The 15,300-nt window shown below is 48.0% G+C and overlaps 6 protein-coding genes across 6 annotated transcripts; 1 reads left to right on the top strand and 5 right to left on the bottom strand.

The window, feature by feature from the left end:
• Nucleotides 1-327: 327 nt before the first annotated feature.
• On the bottom strand, nt 328-3,357 carry BDV27DRAFT_172048 (uncharacterized protein; the record flags this gene model as incomplete). Its single annotated transcript, XM_032075759.1, has 1 exon — nt 328-3,357. The coding sequence occupies one exon, from the start codon at nt 3,355-3,357 to the stop codon at nt 328-330; it is 3,030 nt and encodes a 1,009-aa protein (XP_031932954.1).
• A 1,122-nt stretch (nt 3,358-4,479) lies between these two features.
• On the top strand, nt 4,480-6,311 carry BDV27DRAFT_120307 (aminotransferase class I/II-fold pyridoxal phosphate-dependent enzyme). Its single transcript, XM_032065072.1, has 3 exons — nt 4,480-5,371; nt 5,424-5,566; nt 5,618-6,311. Exons 1-3 carry the CDS (start codon nt 4,603-4,605, stop codon nt 5,999-6,001), a joined length of 1,296 nt encoding a protein of 431 aa, XP_031932953.1. The 5' UTR covers nt 4,480-4,602; the 3' UTR covers nt 6,002-6,311.
• A 697-nt stretch (nt 6,312-7,008) lies between these two features.
• Nucleotides 7,009-8,021, bottom strand: BDV27DRAFT_172045 (uncharacterized protein; the record flags this gene model as incomplete). The annotated part of the gene is made up of 3 exons (XM_032075758.1): nt 7,009-7,364; nt 7,415-7,799; nt 7,833-8,021. 3 exons carry the CDS (start codon nt 8,019-8,021, stop codon nt 7,009-7,011), a joined length of 930 nt encoding a protein of 309 aa, XP_031932952.1.
• Nucleotides 8,022-8,359: 338 nt separating this feature from the next.
• On the bottom strand, nt 8,360-9,718 carry BDV27DRAFT_120304 (uncharacterized protein). The gene is made up of 4 exons (XM_032065071.1): nt 9,424-9,718; nt 9,177-9,367; nt 8,907-9,121; nt 8,360-8,842 (listed from the first exon to the last, which is right to left on the bottom strand). Exons 1-4 carry the CDS (start codon nt 9,643-9,645, stop codon nt 8,544-8,546), a joined length of 927 nt encoding a protein of 308 aa, XP_031932951.1. The 5' UTR covers nt 9,646-9,718; the 3' UTR covers nt 8,360-8,543.
• A 1,671-nt stretch (nt 9,719-11,389) lies between these two features.
• On the bottom strand, nt 11,390-12,674 carry BDV27DRAFT_140962 (Acyl-coenzyme A:6-aminopenicillanic-acid-acyltransferase 29 kDa subunit; the record flags this gene model as incomplete). The annotated part of the gene is made up of 4 exons (XM_032069757.1): nt 11,390-12,100; nt 12,186-12,337; nt 12,402-12,576; nt 12,639-12,674. The coding sequence occupies 4 exons, from the start codon at nt 12,672-12,674 to the stop codon at nt 11,390-11,392; spliced, it is 1,074 nt and encodes a 357-aa protein (XP_031932950.1).
• Nucleotides 12,675-13,130: 456 nt separating this feature from the next.
• On the bottom strand, nt 13,131-14,785 carry BDV27DRAFT_109513 (uncharacterized protein). Its single transcript, XM_032064491.1, has 2 exons — nt 14,670-14,785; nt 13,131-14,608 (listed from the first exon to the last, which is right to left on the bottom strand). The coding sequence occupies exon 2, from the start codon at nt 14,577-14,579 to the stop codon at nt 13,380-13,382; it is 1,200 nt and encodes a 399-aa protein (XP_031932949.1). The 5' UTR covers nt 14,580-14,608; nt 14,670-14,785; the 3' UTR covers nt 13,131-13,379.
• Nucleotides 14,786-15,300: the final 515 nt, after the last annotated feature.

The raw sequence follows: 15,300 nt of genomic DNA, 5'->3' as shown, positions 1-15,300 counted from the left end.
TAAAACCCTTCACAGAGTTTATTTATTATAGCATTCTGTGATTAGGGAATTTATAAAAGTAGAGATGAAGAAATAGTATGGATTAATGTGCATGGTCTATTCTGGGGGTGTGTTTGCACAGATTGTCTTCCATGGACTTGGCAAGTTTACATGATTTCTTTCTCTTTTACTTTTTCTTTTCGTTGAGTGGTGTAATTGGAAATGGACGAGTGAATAGCAAGGGGAAGTTCTGTTGACAGTTTGTAGTATCCCATTCTGTTACGAAGGTAGACGAACCTTTGCAGCAAGTGCATCAATGAGAAGGATGAGGGAGCACCTAGACTGGCTTCACACATTATAGAATCCCTTCCTGTTCCAGAATGAGATGTACTTCTTCAGCAACGGAGCATCCAACGGTTGATACTGGATATCAGGCCGATCCTTCAATGCCTCGACCGTATTATCTGATCGATAATACGGGGTATACTGACTAACTTCCCAACGGGTCAATCGTCCGAGCACACGCTCCCGGAACATTGGTAACAGAGACGCCAGGGGTCCATCCGGTCGTTGCTTTGCGAAGACCTGCTCGACCCAGTCATTGTAGTCGATTATCTTCACTGGGTACCCTGCCTCGTTGATAACGCGGCAGGTATCTATGACAGTGACTGATTTTGACTGATCCGGCGATAGAAGGCTGTAGGATCGTCCTAGGTTCTCATTGGACGAGGCGATGTGCATCGCGGCTGAGATCACATAGTCGAGTGTCACATATTCTAGCCGTTGGTCTAGTCTGGGAAATGTGCCCAGTTGGATGCAACCGACTATCAGCCGGGACATGAAGTCGTCTGGATTGCTATGTCCAGTGACACTGTCGCCGATGATGAACCCTGGCCGGTAGATGACGGTGGGTAAACCTCGGTCACGCATGCGACGTACCATCGATTCAGCTGTCCATTGGCTGCCCGAGTACCCTAGGTCATATCGTACGGCTTGGCTGTGTGGCATCAAGGGTTCATCTTCGTAGAGCTCTTTGGTTCCCAGGATGAAGCCGGTTGGTCCCCAAGCGTCGATAGAGGAAAAGTAATGGAAGGCTTTGCGACGACCTGCAGCGGCCAGGCGGAGCGCGTTATAGGTGCCGATTACGTTGGATCCGTGGTGTTCGCGGTACGATTCACAGAAATTCACTTTAGCCCCGATATGGAAGATTATAGATGCCCAGTTGGCTAGCCATGTGAAGCGCTCTGTTCCTAAGGCTAGGGTACTATCGAACAGATTACCGTCAAGAACCACAAGCTTTTGCTCGTGTTCCGCGCAATCTGCCCACAAGTCGTAGCGTTCCAGGGCTCGTCGAATCCGGGTGGCTGCACTCACATTCCGCTTCGAGCGAGCCAGGCAAGCGACCTGCTTGACCGATGGTCTGCATAGTAAACGGTGAAGAAAGTGCGCCCCGACGAAGCCAGTCACCCCTGTGATAAACACCCTTCCCTCATCTTCGGATTCCCAGTGAGGAATTAGTTCAATATCATCGACTCGACTTACGTCTTCTAACCACAGCCGGGTGTTATCAGGCGCATTACATGAGACCCCAGACTCCATGAGTTCGATAAGCTGTGATAGACTTGATAATTTAGAATGGCTGTAAAGATCTTCCATCGTAACCATGCATCCTAGACGATCTTGGATCAACGCAAGAAGCGTCGCAGCTTGGAGTGACGTGGCTCCTAGATCGAATAGATCATCATGTTCGTGAATTTGTGATATGTTCAGAATATTTTTGCACAGGTCAGAAAGAATTTCATTCTTGCCTTGTTTCTCTTCAGTGCCATTCTGAAGGGGTTTCTGTTCCTCGAGCATCTTAAGCCGGGCATCTATCAGCGCCCTGCGGTCCACCTTTCCGTTTGCTGTCAAAGGAAACTTCTCCATGAAACTCATAGCACTGGGTATCATGTATTGTGGAAGTCGCTTACGAGCCCAGTCCCTCAAGGCCTCTGGATGTACAGAGTCCGAGTCCTTCGGAATAATGAAGGCTACCAATGCTTCCATTGCATCAGTTGTTAGTGGCGGCAGTCGAGCAACGACCGCTGTCTGAACTTCCTCGTGAGACTGCAGGATGCATTCAATCTCTCCTAATTCTACTCGAAATCCGCGGAACTTGATCTGCGTATCTGACCTGCCCAGAAAGTCGAGGCAACGGGGTTCAGACCACCATGCACCTATGTCTCCAGTCCGATAGAGACGTATAAGATCATCATCATCTCCCGGGATCCCGAGATCCTGTTTACGTAAATGAATGAAGGATTTCTCAGTCTCCGATGGCCGAGCCAAATACCCAGAGGATTGTTGAGGACCTCTAATGCAAATTTCCCCGCGTCTTCCGCAGTCAACAATAGGCTTATTATCTTTGTCTAGTAAGATGATTTCCATATCTCCCACGGGCTGTCCAATGCTGATACGTTCACGGTGGGTTTCTTCAAGTGTCACGTCAAACATAGTTGTCAGTGTCGTGCATTCGGTGGGTCCGTATGTATTCCACAGATGGCGAGGAGGGCCTGTTTCTAATACGTTCCTCATCGCCCACGCATTGGCGACGTCACCCGCTGTGAGAACGTGATGTAACGATTTAAATGCCTCGGGGGAAGTGAAAACAATAGCCTCAAATAGTGCCGCGGTGATTATGATGATAGTTACGTTTTGCTCCCTAAGGAACGCAGGGAGAGCATGAGGATCTGTGGCCACATGACGGGGAGTGACCACAATGGTCGCACCAGCGATCAGGGTGACCCATATCTCGAACAAGCTGAGGTCGAAGCCAGGACTATTGAATTCTGCCACTCGGTCCTCTGGAGAAAGTGGTGTCACTGGAGTCTTTGTGGCAAGGTGCAAGATGCTACTTGCTTGGACCTGTACCGGCTTTGGTTTCCCAGTTGAACCAGATGTAAAGAGTATGTGGCTCCGGCTGACCTGAGGGCCAAACTTTGGATCGGGAACGACAGGGGTAGAGCACTTTTTGATATCACTGAAGTGGATATGATTGAATCCATGAAGCGTCCGGCTTCCAGGAATTTCCATAATGAGATGCTTAGCTTGGACATCTTGTAACATGGACGTGATGCGGTCTTCTGGAAAGGACGGCTCAATCGGTACACAGGTGCCTCCAGCCAGAAGGACAGCAAGTTGAGCAACGACTTGTAACCTCCCTGGATCGAGTAGAATTCCAACTGGCTCCTCTATGGCTATCTCAATTTCTTCCGTCAGTATCTGAGCTAAAGCTTTAGACTCAGCAACCAGTTCACCGTACGTGAGGGTTGATACTCCATCAATAATGGCGGTTGCACCGGGGGTTCGCTGAGCATAATCATAAATAATTTGTTCCATGATTGCAAGGCTCAGAAATAGAAAGTAAAGTTGAATGAGAATTTGCTGAGCTTTACTGACCTTGCAACTAGATGATATAACGTACCTGAGTTGGTAACGCACTTGTACAAAGTATATTTGATAACTGATCGTTTAATGCTCGCACCTCATCCAGCGCCTCTTGGCTGTTGTGACTCACTATGCCGTAAGATAAAATAGCAAAGCAAGGCTACCCTACCGGCTTCTTGTTATTATTGCTCGTTATCTTGATTCAACCCCTGATGGTGTCACTATTCCTGCCCAATGTGGTGGCCAGGCGACTTTGAGTTTTCCACACTTATCATATCGAAGTCTGCTGTGTGGGTATCCAGACTAATTAAGCATCATATTCTTGGAATTACAACACTTTAGGGGGGCATAGACTTGTTGGGGATGTAGGAAAAAGATGCATATGACCTAAAATCTTGTAGTGTGACTGGAGAAGATCAGGGCTAGGTCGTGCGCAATTCTCAGTCCTTGCTTGATCTTGCGCCACTTGAGCAGGCTAATCCAAGCCTATAACCCAAATATACCTTTGCTGATCTAGTACTCACTCTCTTGGATCCATCAGTAAAAGCTCTCATACCACAATGCAGTGAATGTGGCTTTATGACCCTATTATGATGTTATACAGTTCATTCCTGAATATACATTCCCAATAAACAGGGGGGGGTGAAGAATTGTGGGGTTGCTTCGTTTAGTGTGAGAGCTGATTTGTCTGTTGCCTACTCAAATACTTATATTGAGTTCCGAGAGCTGCATGGTGGGTTCGCCAAGTCACATAGAGAGCACTATTCCCTACGTTCACTGGATAGCCACATGAGCGATTGACGTCTAGGCTTCAAGCACATTCAGGGATGCTTGAAAAACCTGATAGGGTCTTGGATACTGACAACACATTGCGCGCTGAGAGCACGGGCCCGTGAGTACAGTCACCTGGAGCCGTTGCTCCGATACAAGAAAAACCGAACCTATCAGGTCACCGACATGCCTCAATGCCACACGTGATTAGGGTCTTCATTGAGATTTGCCACGAAAGATATGGCACGATCAGGTTTTGTGTCCCAGGACTCAGCAGGATGTGGCGCTATGAAGTACTCACGATTTCACTAAAGTTAAATGTACCGGAAAGATTGTAGTTTGTGATGCAGTCCAGTACTACTATATAAAGGTAGACAGGCTGCAAAGTATCGGACACATAGAAGCAGGAATCATTAAGACAACAATATGAGTACGGGACTCGATATTCTCTGCCATAAGCTTCAGGCTGCGCTGGACAACCGTCGTGAGGAGGGTCGACTTATTGACCCTCCTTCTGCGGCTACTCTGGCTAAAATGACAGACTTTAGCTCTAACGACAGCCTCTCTCTGTCATCCTCCGGTGCTCTATCGATGGCATTTTTGCGCGAGCTTCGGAAACACCCTAACTTCACTGTCGGAAGCACCTCGTCACGAATCTTAGACGGTACCAAGCAGTATCTAGAGCACATTGAACGTGACTTGGCTCAGTTTCACCGTGCTGAGTCGGCTATGTTCTTTAACTCGGGGTATGATGCTAATGTAGCCGTTTGGTCTGCAATCCCTCAGCCTGGTGACTTTGTCGTTTACGACGAATTTGTGCACGCAAGCATTCATGACGGAATGAGACAAGGACGAGCCACGACTGTCCCATTCCAACACAATGATTGTGAATCTCTTCGAGACTGCCTGAAGGACATCCAAGCTGGGCACCGTGCTGTTTCTGAAGGGAAACAGGTAGTCTTTATATCACTTGAATCTTTCTACAGCGTGGATGGTGACATAACTCCAGTCCTTGAGATAGTGAATGTTGTCCGTGACACCCTGCCGCTGGGCAATTATGTGCTTGCAATCGATGAGGCGCACTCCAATGGAGTTGTCGGGCCAAATGGCTCAGGGTTCATCTGTCATTATGGGCTGGAGGATGTCTTTGGAATACGACTCCAGACTTGTGGGAAAGGACTAGGATCGACTGGGGGTAAGAATCATCGTTTCGTGCTTTGTATCTGGAATCTAACGAGAGAAAATAGCGGTATTATTGGCCAACGAAACAATTAAACTCGCGCTCCTCAACTATGGCCGTAGCGTCATTTTTAGCACAGCTCCTAGCTTTCTTACCGTATTAGCCGTGAAAGCTGGCTATGACCTGTTAGCCAGTGAGGAGGGAGAAAAGGTTCGTTTAGCCTTTTATATAAGGCTCTAACCGACTAACTCTATGTCGTAGCGTCGATGCCGACTGCAGAAAAATCTGCAGTTCTTCTACCAGACACTGACGACAAGCGTTGAGTGGAAGCATGCAAAAGAAAAGGGTATTTTTTATCTTCTGACCGAGAAGACCTGGCGATCGGAGCCTTTCCTAGCCCCCATAGCTGCAATCGTGGTCCAGCCAGGGAAGGCGAAGGAATTGGCACATCATTTACATCAGGCCAAGTATTGGGTAAACCCAATGACCTTTCCCCTGGTGCCTAAGGACAAAAATCGAATTCGGATTGTCATACACGCTGACAATACGGAGAGCCAGATCGAAGGCATTGTTCGCTTACTTAGAGAGTGGGCCCTGGGGCAAATCAGACTTGGTGAGAGAAAGCCAGGACCTGCCCGAATGTGAGGGGTTGTGCAAGTTAGATATTGGAAAGAAAGTTCTTTTTTCTCCCTCTTGTCTCTTTGTCTCTCTTTCTGTTTTTCTGTTTTTCTGTTTTTCTGTTTTTCTGTTTTCGTGCCATGTGTTTACCCAATTGCCACCGTGAAATAAAATTGGGATATAGCGGATTTGACGAAGCTTAATGCAGTCTTGGGCAGTAACTTGTGTGAACTTGGCAGGTATCCGGTTCTGAAGCACCCTCTGAATTCAAAATGCCGTGGGTTGAGTCGAGTTAAGCTTTGGAAGGACTGGTGGTTTGAATGAGAGTTGAAGTACTAAAGGATAAACCTTGAGTTCTTAGTATATTTAGTTAATTTGGTCATGTGCTATTCATCTCGTGACATATGGAACATTTACTTTATACTCCGGGGTGGTCCATAGTATTTGGATCTCACTACATCGCTTCACCGGTTGCCCTGGTGATTCAAAGGAACTTTGGTCAGATGGACCATGGTAAAATATACTGGATTCACGTCTAAGGCAACATACTAAAGACTTGTTTGTATATCGTAGCTGCGATTCGAATATTGATTGACTTTGCCGGACTGCGCCCTTTTTGTGCTGGCATGTCAATCTCTACAGGAATAATCCTAGGAAGGCACTCTTGGGACTGATTGAATCTGGCCTAAGTAACTTCCACTGGCATGGAATTGAACTATGTACCCTGACATATTGCATCTAAACCCTCCTCTACCTATTGAAGTACTTAAATGCGAGAATAGTGAGCTCTCCTTAATTGTCTGTGTCACTCGCTATGTTACTGCTTGTAGATATGGTGTGAAGAGCGTGCTAGAAGCCGAAAAAGAAAAGATAGGAGAAGAACAAACAAAGAAGCATTTCAAGTAAAGGAGCAGGTCGCTAATGTCACCATATAAGTATGCGGCATCACGTAAAGGGTCACGTCAAGGACACCTAGAAATGTTGTTTGCTCACCCGGAACAGAAAAGGAAAGGCAAGCCCTCTATTGAATGACTTTAAGTTGTTTGGTATTGAAGATCAAGACCCCGGAGACTTAGCTTCAGTTCCGAAGTCATGCTAGACAAGATACCCTCATGACATTTAGAAAAGTAATTATGTCCTGGATGCCATGCTGGGGGACTAAGTTTACCCACTTTTGTCACAAGGTCACCAGCCTTTAAACCTGCAAGAGGTGCTGTGCCATCTGACGTGAGTAAACCGTTCGAACGCCTCTGTATCATCAAAGTACCAAGCATAATTGACCTGCATCCAGGAGAGCAACCTTTCCTTCCATCAATGAGAGATTTTTGAAGGTTGTCTAGCGTGGCAAATGTATACTGAAATATCGATTCTCTCTTTCTGTTGATGTTGTCTTTTGGACCTCTTAGTAAATATTTAAGCAGCGACATAACTGGTTCTTACCGATGATCTTCTGCGGGATTGGTAAACCTAGCGCCGTAACTGAATCCGTGGCTTGGTTTATAACGACCCCCGTTGCCTGTTGAAAGAGAGCAGGCAGTTTTAAAGCCCAAGATATCCACACCCATAGCAGCAAGTCTCGCGAGTATTGCGTTGGAAAGTCCTGCTCTAAGCAGCTAATCCACGTATCCGCGAAGAATCGCAGAACATCGAAGCACTCATAGTAATCCACCAAAACAGTGATCTTCGCAAGTAATTCAAGGCTAAGCGTTCGAGGAACTTGGTGGTGCTTGCAGTGACAGATTCTCAACAGAATTAGAAATGCCTCGAGATCCCAACCGTCCGCGGTGATATTGACTGAGCCTGCAGTGCAGAGTGTAAGGCCCTCCTTTCAAGTTCCATCAAGGGCGCTTCTGAGGACCGGTGACACAAAGGTGAGGTGGCTTGCAGAAACTAAAATGCGGAACTCTTGATTCTGAGACGTCTTGCACTTCTTGGGGGGGTTGGATTCCTCGCTGGAAGCAGCAAAGGGCTTGTTTGCGTTCTGTAAGATGATCATTACATTTCCGTCTGGATCGATCACATGGGTTGCATTGCTCCCTGACTCCATTGTGGCAGATGTGAGTGATCTATAGATACAGAAAAGAGAAGAAGAAGAAGAAGATCGATAAGCTGTTCCATAGATAATGTTGCAAGTAAGCTGACTTGTGTTTTACCGGAGTCCAGTTTTACCGGAGTCCAGGCCAATTCATGCGCCCCGTTGTGTTGCCACAGCTCTTCTTGTCAACCAACAAAGTGAATATCCTCTCCTTCTTGACCCGAAGTGAATAGCAAGGACTTTCTCTACACGTCTCCTTTCCGACAAAGAACGAATCTATACGCACATATCTTGCAGTGATATAGAGTTAGAGATCAAAGAATTGAGTAGAATTCAACACCTAAAGCTTTTCCAATCTGTGGAGCAGTTTTACGAAGAAGCAAAAGCAAAGGCACAACAGAGTTAACCGTCCAAAAGCATTAGTATAACGCCACGAAGAAGGTCAAGGAAGCAAAGCCAAGAAAGCAAAGCAAAGCAAGCAAAATCAAGGAGGCATGACGAATTTCGTTGGTGGAAATATCCTCATTCCTGCCGTCAGGGCTTGATGAAAATACCCTCTTCCTTCCACTTGCCCTCTGTGAACGACGCAGTGCCGATGGCTCCCTCGGGGTCGACCATCTTGTAGAACAAGATGATCTTGTTGCGATACACCATGGCATTGATTCCAGCGTCCCCATAGACTCTCCGGACAACATCAATAGTTTTGCCGTCAACGTAGTCCCGCAATCTCATCTGATCATCGGCATAGAGAATGTGGTTCTTGCCTTCGTAGTGTACAGAAGCCAACGGAGTCCTGACCATGACTCTGCTGCCCTCAAGCACTTTTCCCTTGTCTAGATAAGGGACAGAGGATCAGCCTTGCTATAAACAAAGGGGTTTGGGGAGGTATCAACTTACTCTCCCAGCGCCTGCGTTCGGCCTCATACCTCCACCACTTGATATTCTTGTCATGATCCTGGTGATACAGGTCCACGTTCTCCCGAGTAACAATGCATGCGAGGTGCGTTCCGGGAAGCGAGAGGGGCTCGTCCGAAAGTACGTGCTCCAGGTGGAAGTTACCCTTGTTGTCCCGGCGAAGTTCAGTAATGGGCGACTTCCCATGCTCCTCCCGGCTGTTACTCCATCAGTACTGGTAACATAAAGGATATTATGTGACATAGCCCCCACCTTACGAAGAACACCAACTGGGTTCCCTGGGAGCTTTCCCGCTCGAAGCCCCTCTGGGACACACCACTGGTGATCCGCGAGTTTTCTGCGGCATGGCCCGGAGGCTTGGGCGCGTCTTCCCACTTGTCCGAAGAAACCCGTCTGACCTTTTCAACTAAGTGTCCTTCTTTGTTGAGATAGATCATGTGGATCTAGAGGTTGTCGTTAGTAGGATTGCAATTATTTCAATACTCCGGTGTACTCATACCGTGGAATGCTTGTCATAGTTCATGTCCTCTTTGACGAAGTAGGCAGTCAAAGGGGAGCCGCCACTCTGCGCGTCTGCGGCGACTTGCACAGATGTCTGCGTGGGAGGGCCACCTTCCTCGGAGAAGGCCTCGACAATGTAGCCGGACCTTTGGTAGAAAAGGTACAGGTTCTTGTCATCGGTCGTCAGACCGGCAAGATCGGTGCTGCCAAGTGAGGACATGATGGTTGAGCTTGAATGGAGATAGCTGCTGTTGATATTGATCTTGTGTATGAAGAATATTTGAGAGGACTTGGATAAAGAATAATTGACTAGAACGGAGGATATACTGACTGGTATATATAGCCACTGTTTTCTGAACGTTTGCGTCTCATGTTTGCAGGGTATGATCTGGCCATGGAACTTATACCCGAGCATACGTCAAAATAGAGTAAAAGACATGTCTGGATTGGGCACAAACATACGTCAACTATGGGTGTGGAGTTGCCTAGACGCCAATGTCTGAAGTCAATTCATAACTTAGGGTCCATAGCTCTGTATATGCACACACGTCAGGTGATAGGATGGGGAAAGTGTTGGGTTGCCCCAACGGGCAGAGGGCAGATGCCACATGTTATATGATGATAACCCAACGAAGTGTAACTCGAATACCTAAATTTACCATGGCCAAGGAATTCCTAAAGCTGGAGAGTCGGATACCTAGAGCAGTGCCGGTGTCGTTTGTTAAACTCTCATGGATAGGGGATAATGATCCCGAGTGGGTGTATATAGTAATCCTTAGCCATTAGAACTATTAGCAATATGGAGCAGGCTTCACAACCCATTTTGGCTCTGCTGCAGACCCTTCCTCATCTCCTCCATTTACGGAACTGCGGGGATCTGTGAGGCAATGTGGAGCGCTAATACCTTATACAAAGGCGGTATCAAGGAAATGGATTCTGAAGAAACGTTATGGTAGCTTGAACCACGGACACCGTCGTGAATAGCATATGATAAAACAAGAACAGTACAATATGCAGGACATAAAGCTACGCTTATAGCACAATAATGGAACCAATTTGTGGGCAAGCGTAAGCGGCAGAAGAGGAAAGGCTACCATCGGATGTCGTCAAGCAAAATATTCATACAGCCAATTGGGGGTTCTGGAATCTGATTGACCCAATCACTCCGATACATTAGATATACAATGATGGGGCCATTCTAATCTTGTTTTACGCTCACCGCGGACACCCCAGACAGGATCATGAACTGCAACCCCTAAAGGTCAGGAAGTATGTCCCGATAGTTTTGCACATGCCTGGAGTCTTGTCGCTTAGGCCTTTTGACCGGTTGCCATCGGGTAATATTGCAGTATCTGTACCTGACTTCAGTATAACGTATCCTCCCGTCGTGGCACAGTCTCATCAAAGTAAGTACATAATATGTTGTAGGCAGTTATGCTCTCCTATGGCAGATGATGACGCTTCTTCTACGCTTGCAATTCTTTCGTAAAAAATGGAACAGATACACAACGTTTCGTAACCCGGATTATGCTCTTCATCATCATGTCGATCGTAGTCACTTGCATTGAGAGGGCTTCTGGCGAGTCCGCGGTGTTATAACACATTGCGGGTGAAGGGCTATCTGGAGGCTGTCAAATGAACTTTGCACCTTCTGGGGTCTTTATCTATATTTCTATAAATCGCCGACGCCTCTTCAGTCTCTCGTCACAGTCCTTGTGCAGGTTTGTTTATTTCTTGATTCCGTCCCTGGACCTAACACTTTAGCCATATGATTATTCGATCCAAAATGAATGGTTCTTATATAAAATGACTAGGTCGTTATAGAAGATATATTTCAAGTACCCCATTGACTTATTTTGTGAAGCTTTTCTTCATCGTTCTATATACTACAAATGGTCAGATTGAGCTATATGCAGAGATCAGGATACAGCACTGCCAAATGGGGGTCAGTCAAAAGAGGCACTTCAAAGTTTAGCATTGAGCGCAGACCTTTTGTCCTCATCGTCGAACCGCAAAACAAACGTCTCATCCGGGTTCTTCGGCCGGCCAAAGCGCACAGTCGCCTCTCGGCGCGCATGATCGTACATGATGTTGAACAAAGTCGCGCCCCTGCTTTTACCTTCCTCGTATGCTCGACATATGCTAAAAGGGTAGTTGTCTTCATCCTCCCAGAGACGGGAAAATGCCTCTTTGGTACCATTGAACCCGCCGAGAAGATTTTCCATACGCTGGTGGCGACTCCACGAGTCCGGTAAAGGGTCGAGTTCTTTCGCATTTTCGCCGTGGTTGAGCAAGCAATGGTTGGTGTGCACTAGCCTGCCCTTCGCGTCAAGCACCTGCTTTCGGAGGCTGATGGGGGAGAATTCCAGCCCGTATGCTTCCTGCTCGTTGCCGACCATGATGAAGGCGCTGGCGGCCATTCCACCTTGCTCCACGATCCGGTCATAGGCCTGGGAAGGAGATGTGCTCTCAAGCGCCATGCGGAGGGCAAGATGCGAAGGAAGCCCAGTGGGCCGAAGACCTTGAAGGTGAAGAGCATTGTAGTTGACGGCAACTCCTGCACTGTTAAATCCAACCTTGCCGATAATTCCAGCTTCTGTGATCATCTTGATGGTGGGCAGGCCGGGCTGACGGATGGTCAACTGAATCAGATTCTCTTTGGTGGCGGAAAAGAACTAGAACTCAGGAGAGAATGGAAATGTAAATGTCAGCGGCAGATTCGACAAGATGGGATTGAGAAGGAGCAATGTCTTGACGTACATCCCAGTTCTGGCCCTGTAGTGCCCCATTGGGAAGTTTACAATAGACGGTGGTACAGCCATCACGGGCTTCGACGAGGCCATACGCAAATTCTGTGCGGGTATTGAGCATGACAATCTCGGAGACATCGCGTTCGGCGCCCTTTGCGATACCTTTGGTTTTCACGAGTCCCTGTCAGCATGATAGAGAAGGTAAGGAGACAGAAGCGGCACTCACCGCGAATCTCCTCGTAATATCTGGGCCATCTTTTCTCAATCACGCTTCCCAGCTCCGCGAGAATCTGCTTAAGCTCGTCTTCCGTCTTCTTCGTTTTCCCTCGGATGAGACCGACGGCGAAGTTAATGGATTTGGCGATCACAGCTTTGGCGGTCGAGCCATGTTGGTACCCAATCTGAACCAGGTCAGAACTTAGCTGATTTCATGAAGAGTTGCGATGTTCAGCAAAAGACCTACCTCGAAAGGGGTGCCTTGGCAAGTAACTTGAAGCATGTTGGGTGTGGGCCGTAGTTGGACAGAAAAAGATGAGAGACGTAGGCCTTGAGTTTGGTTATCGCGGTGGAAATGCGCACTGAGACATATTAATTTGTTTTGTCGGTCCACCTTACTACAACCTACAACTCAAGCCCCAATGTTGTAGCATGAGGGTGCACAGTATACTTGAATGGGCCTTGCCTAAGATAGCCTTTGATACATCGCTAGGCTAAAATGGCCTTTGTTGTCCGGACCCAAGTGGAGCCCAACACGAGGTATCCACTAGTATTCAATTTAAATCCATATATTTAGCGTTATGCAGACTTTTCTAGATTAGGGCCGCATTTTGGCAACCCTCAGCACCAATCAGGAGCTCTCGAAATCGTCCTGATTCCCTTATTCGAGACCTAACATCTCGGCGGCTGCGGTGGCATGTTTAGCCAAAAAAAAAAAAAAAAAAAAAAAAGTCATCGTGAAGCACGCAGTGGCAAATGCCAAGGTGATGACTTCGGCAAATTGGAGCTGAAGAAAGCATTGTCTTAGGTAACCCATTGGCGACCTCATTATGACAAGACAAGAAGGACAGGCTGGCCTTTCAGTGTGGAATTAGTCTTTTACTGGATGGAGCGATCGGCCGCGGCATAAACTATGTTCGACGAATACGAAAGATGTGGACATTTTTGCATTAAGGTATTCAATTGGTACCTTCGGCTACCTCTCGTCTTAGGTCTGACCGTTCTTGTTAATCAGACTAACCAGGCCATTCTGCAAATACTGGCCGTAGGAGATTGGCTCCTTGTCGGTCTTGCCGTCGGGGTTACAAGGGTCCCACGGCTGGACCGTCTCGTCAAAGCCCAAGTTGACAAAAAATGGAAGAGATTGGCGCTCCTCGTTCACCCATTTGACCCGGTGTATGGGGGCGGGGTAGTAGTTATTGGTGATGTGTGCCATGTAGCTGCCGCAGTTGATCAGGTAGCCGGCGTCGTCCGCCTCAATGTCAAGGTATCCCTGAGGGGTCTCCACTTGTAGGTTTTGCACGTTGGACTGGTACAGGACGGTGATGAGCGATACATCCTCATGCCATTCAAAACTTAATTTGGTCCCGTCCGCGGCTGTCTTGATTGCAGCTGGTGGGTAAGGGTCTAAGAATGGGTAGCGGATGAGAACGACTGAGGAGAGCGCGTCGTCCTTCTTGAAGTGGCGGCTGAAGAAGTCCTCTTCCTTGCCCAGTGCCAGAGCATAGCCTCGCAGCAATGCCGTTGAGAGCCCGAACACATCCCAGTAGTACTGCTCGGCGAAGTCGCGGAAGCCCGGATGCTTCGTCTCGTCGGGCCACACGTTGACCTCATGAGTAGGCGTCTTCGATTGGATGCGAGGGTGGTCGCTCTTGAAGTTAGGGTTTAGATAGCAGAAGGATTCCACAGCCTTTTTGCCAGGGATAGACAAGTAGTACCCAGCCCGGATCTGGTCCTGGTGCGCCTTGTTGTAGGCGCGAATAGCAAGGTCCCATTTCTCTTCATCTGTGATGGACATGTGGAACTCCTTGGTCTTCTGCGAGAGTCGGTTCACATCGATTCCATGGTTGACCGCATAGAAGAAGCCGGTGTCGCGCGAGGCAGCGTCAATTGCGCGTGCGACCTTCATCTTCTCCTCTAGATTGTCGCCAAACAAGGGCGACACATCAATCTTGGGGACATTGGCTTTGGGGGTGGAAGTCATGGTGTGCAGAAAGAAAAATACGGTAGGATTCCAATGACTACGAGCGGCCACGAAGAGAGGAAGAGCGAGGGCGAAAGGAGGTAAGATTTCCTTCAGAGGACAACGAGTGACGAGCACAATCGTAAAGAAGGTCACCTCTTTCTCTACGTCTGAAAGGGCCACAGAAGGGGTTTTACGCTGTGGCGACCTCAAGACCATCTCCATTAGCCCTAAGGTTTCATTGCTCGATGGTCCTGCGGGGGCCAACATAAACTGTTAGCCGGATAACGAGGTCAATAGTCAGAGAGTGCTTACTGGTCTGGATGCTTGGCTAATCTGCATCGCGACATCTGTTATCATGCAAGAGGCGTCCCCTTCCCCCTTACCCCCCCACCTTTAGTTGCAAGAACACAGGTGCCGTAATAGAAATGGAGCCGGGGATGTTCGAGTCCTTACACTTGGTGGATCTGCCAAGCCTCAAAAGGCGAAAGGCAGATATACCAACGACGGCTATGCTCCAGGGTGCAGCAGCACACATTCACATGTCGGCACCACCTTGACCCATTGGAGCAAGACATGGGCCCGTCTCATGCTTTGCGCCTCCTGCAATCAGAATCAGCCGTGGTCTGGACTATGCAGTCCATCCCTTGTAGCATGACGGCGCGGGGCTGTTCCTGTGGATTAAATCTGTGGGGCGATCTTCCGCTGCAACGTGGGGATACTCGACGGCGAAGGAGCAAATGGCATTTGGTCTACCGTGGACCGGCATCTCCACCCTGTCTTGGGACGGGGAGGAGGACGTCTAAAGTAGCACAAGTCTTTTTTTGTTGGAAATAGACCAAGTAGAGAAAATACCTGCGCAGCGAGAGATGAACGTGGCCAGCACAATATAAATTATTCCCCGCATAGTGCCTAAATTGTTTGTTATGGCGTCTTTCTTAACTAC

Source organism: Aspergillus caelatus (assembly GCF_009193585.1).
Source record: "Aspergillus caelatus strain CBS 763.97 unplaced genomic scaffold BDV27scaffold_8, whole genome shotgun sequence".
Classification (NCBI taxonomy): domain Eukaryota; kingdom Fungi; phylum Ascomycota; class Eurotiomycetes; order Eurotiales; family Aspergillaceae; genus Aspergillus; species Aspergillus caelatus.
Note: the sequence above shows the minus strand (reverse complement) of the source record. Positions and strands in the feature narration are given on the sequence as shown.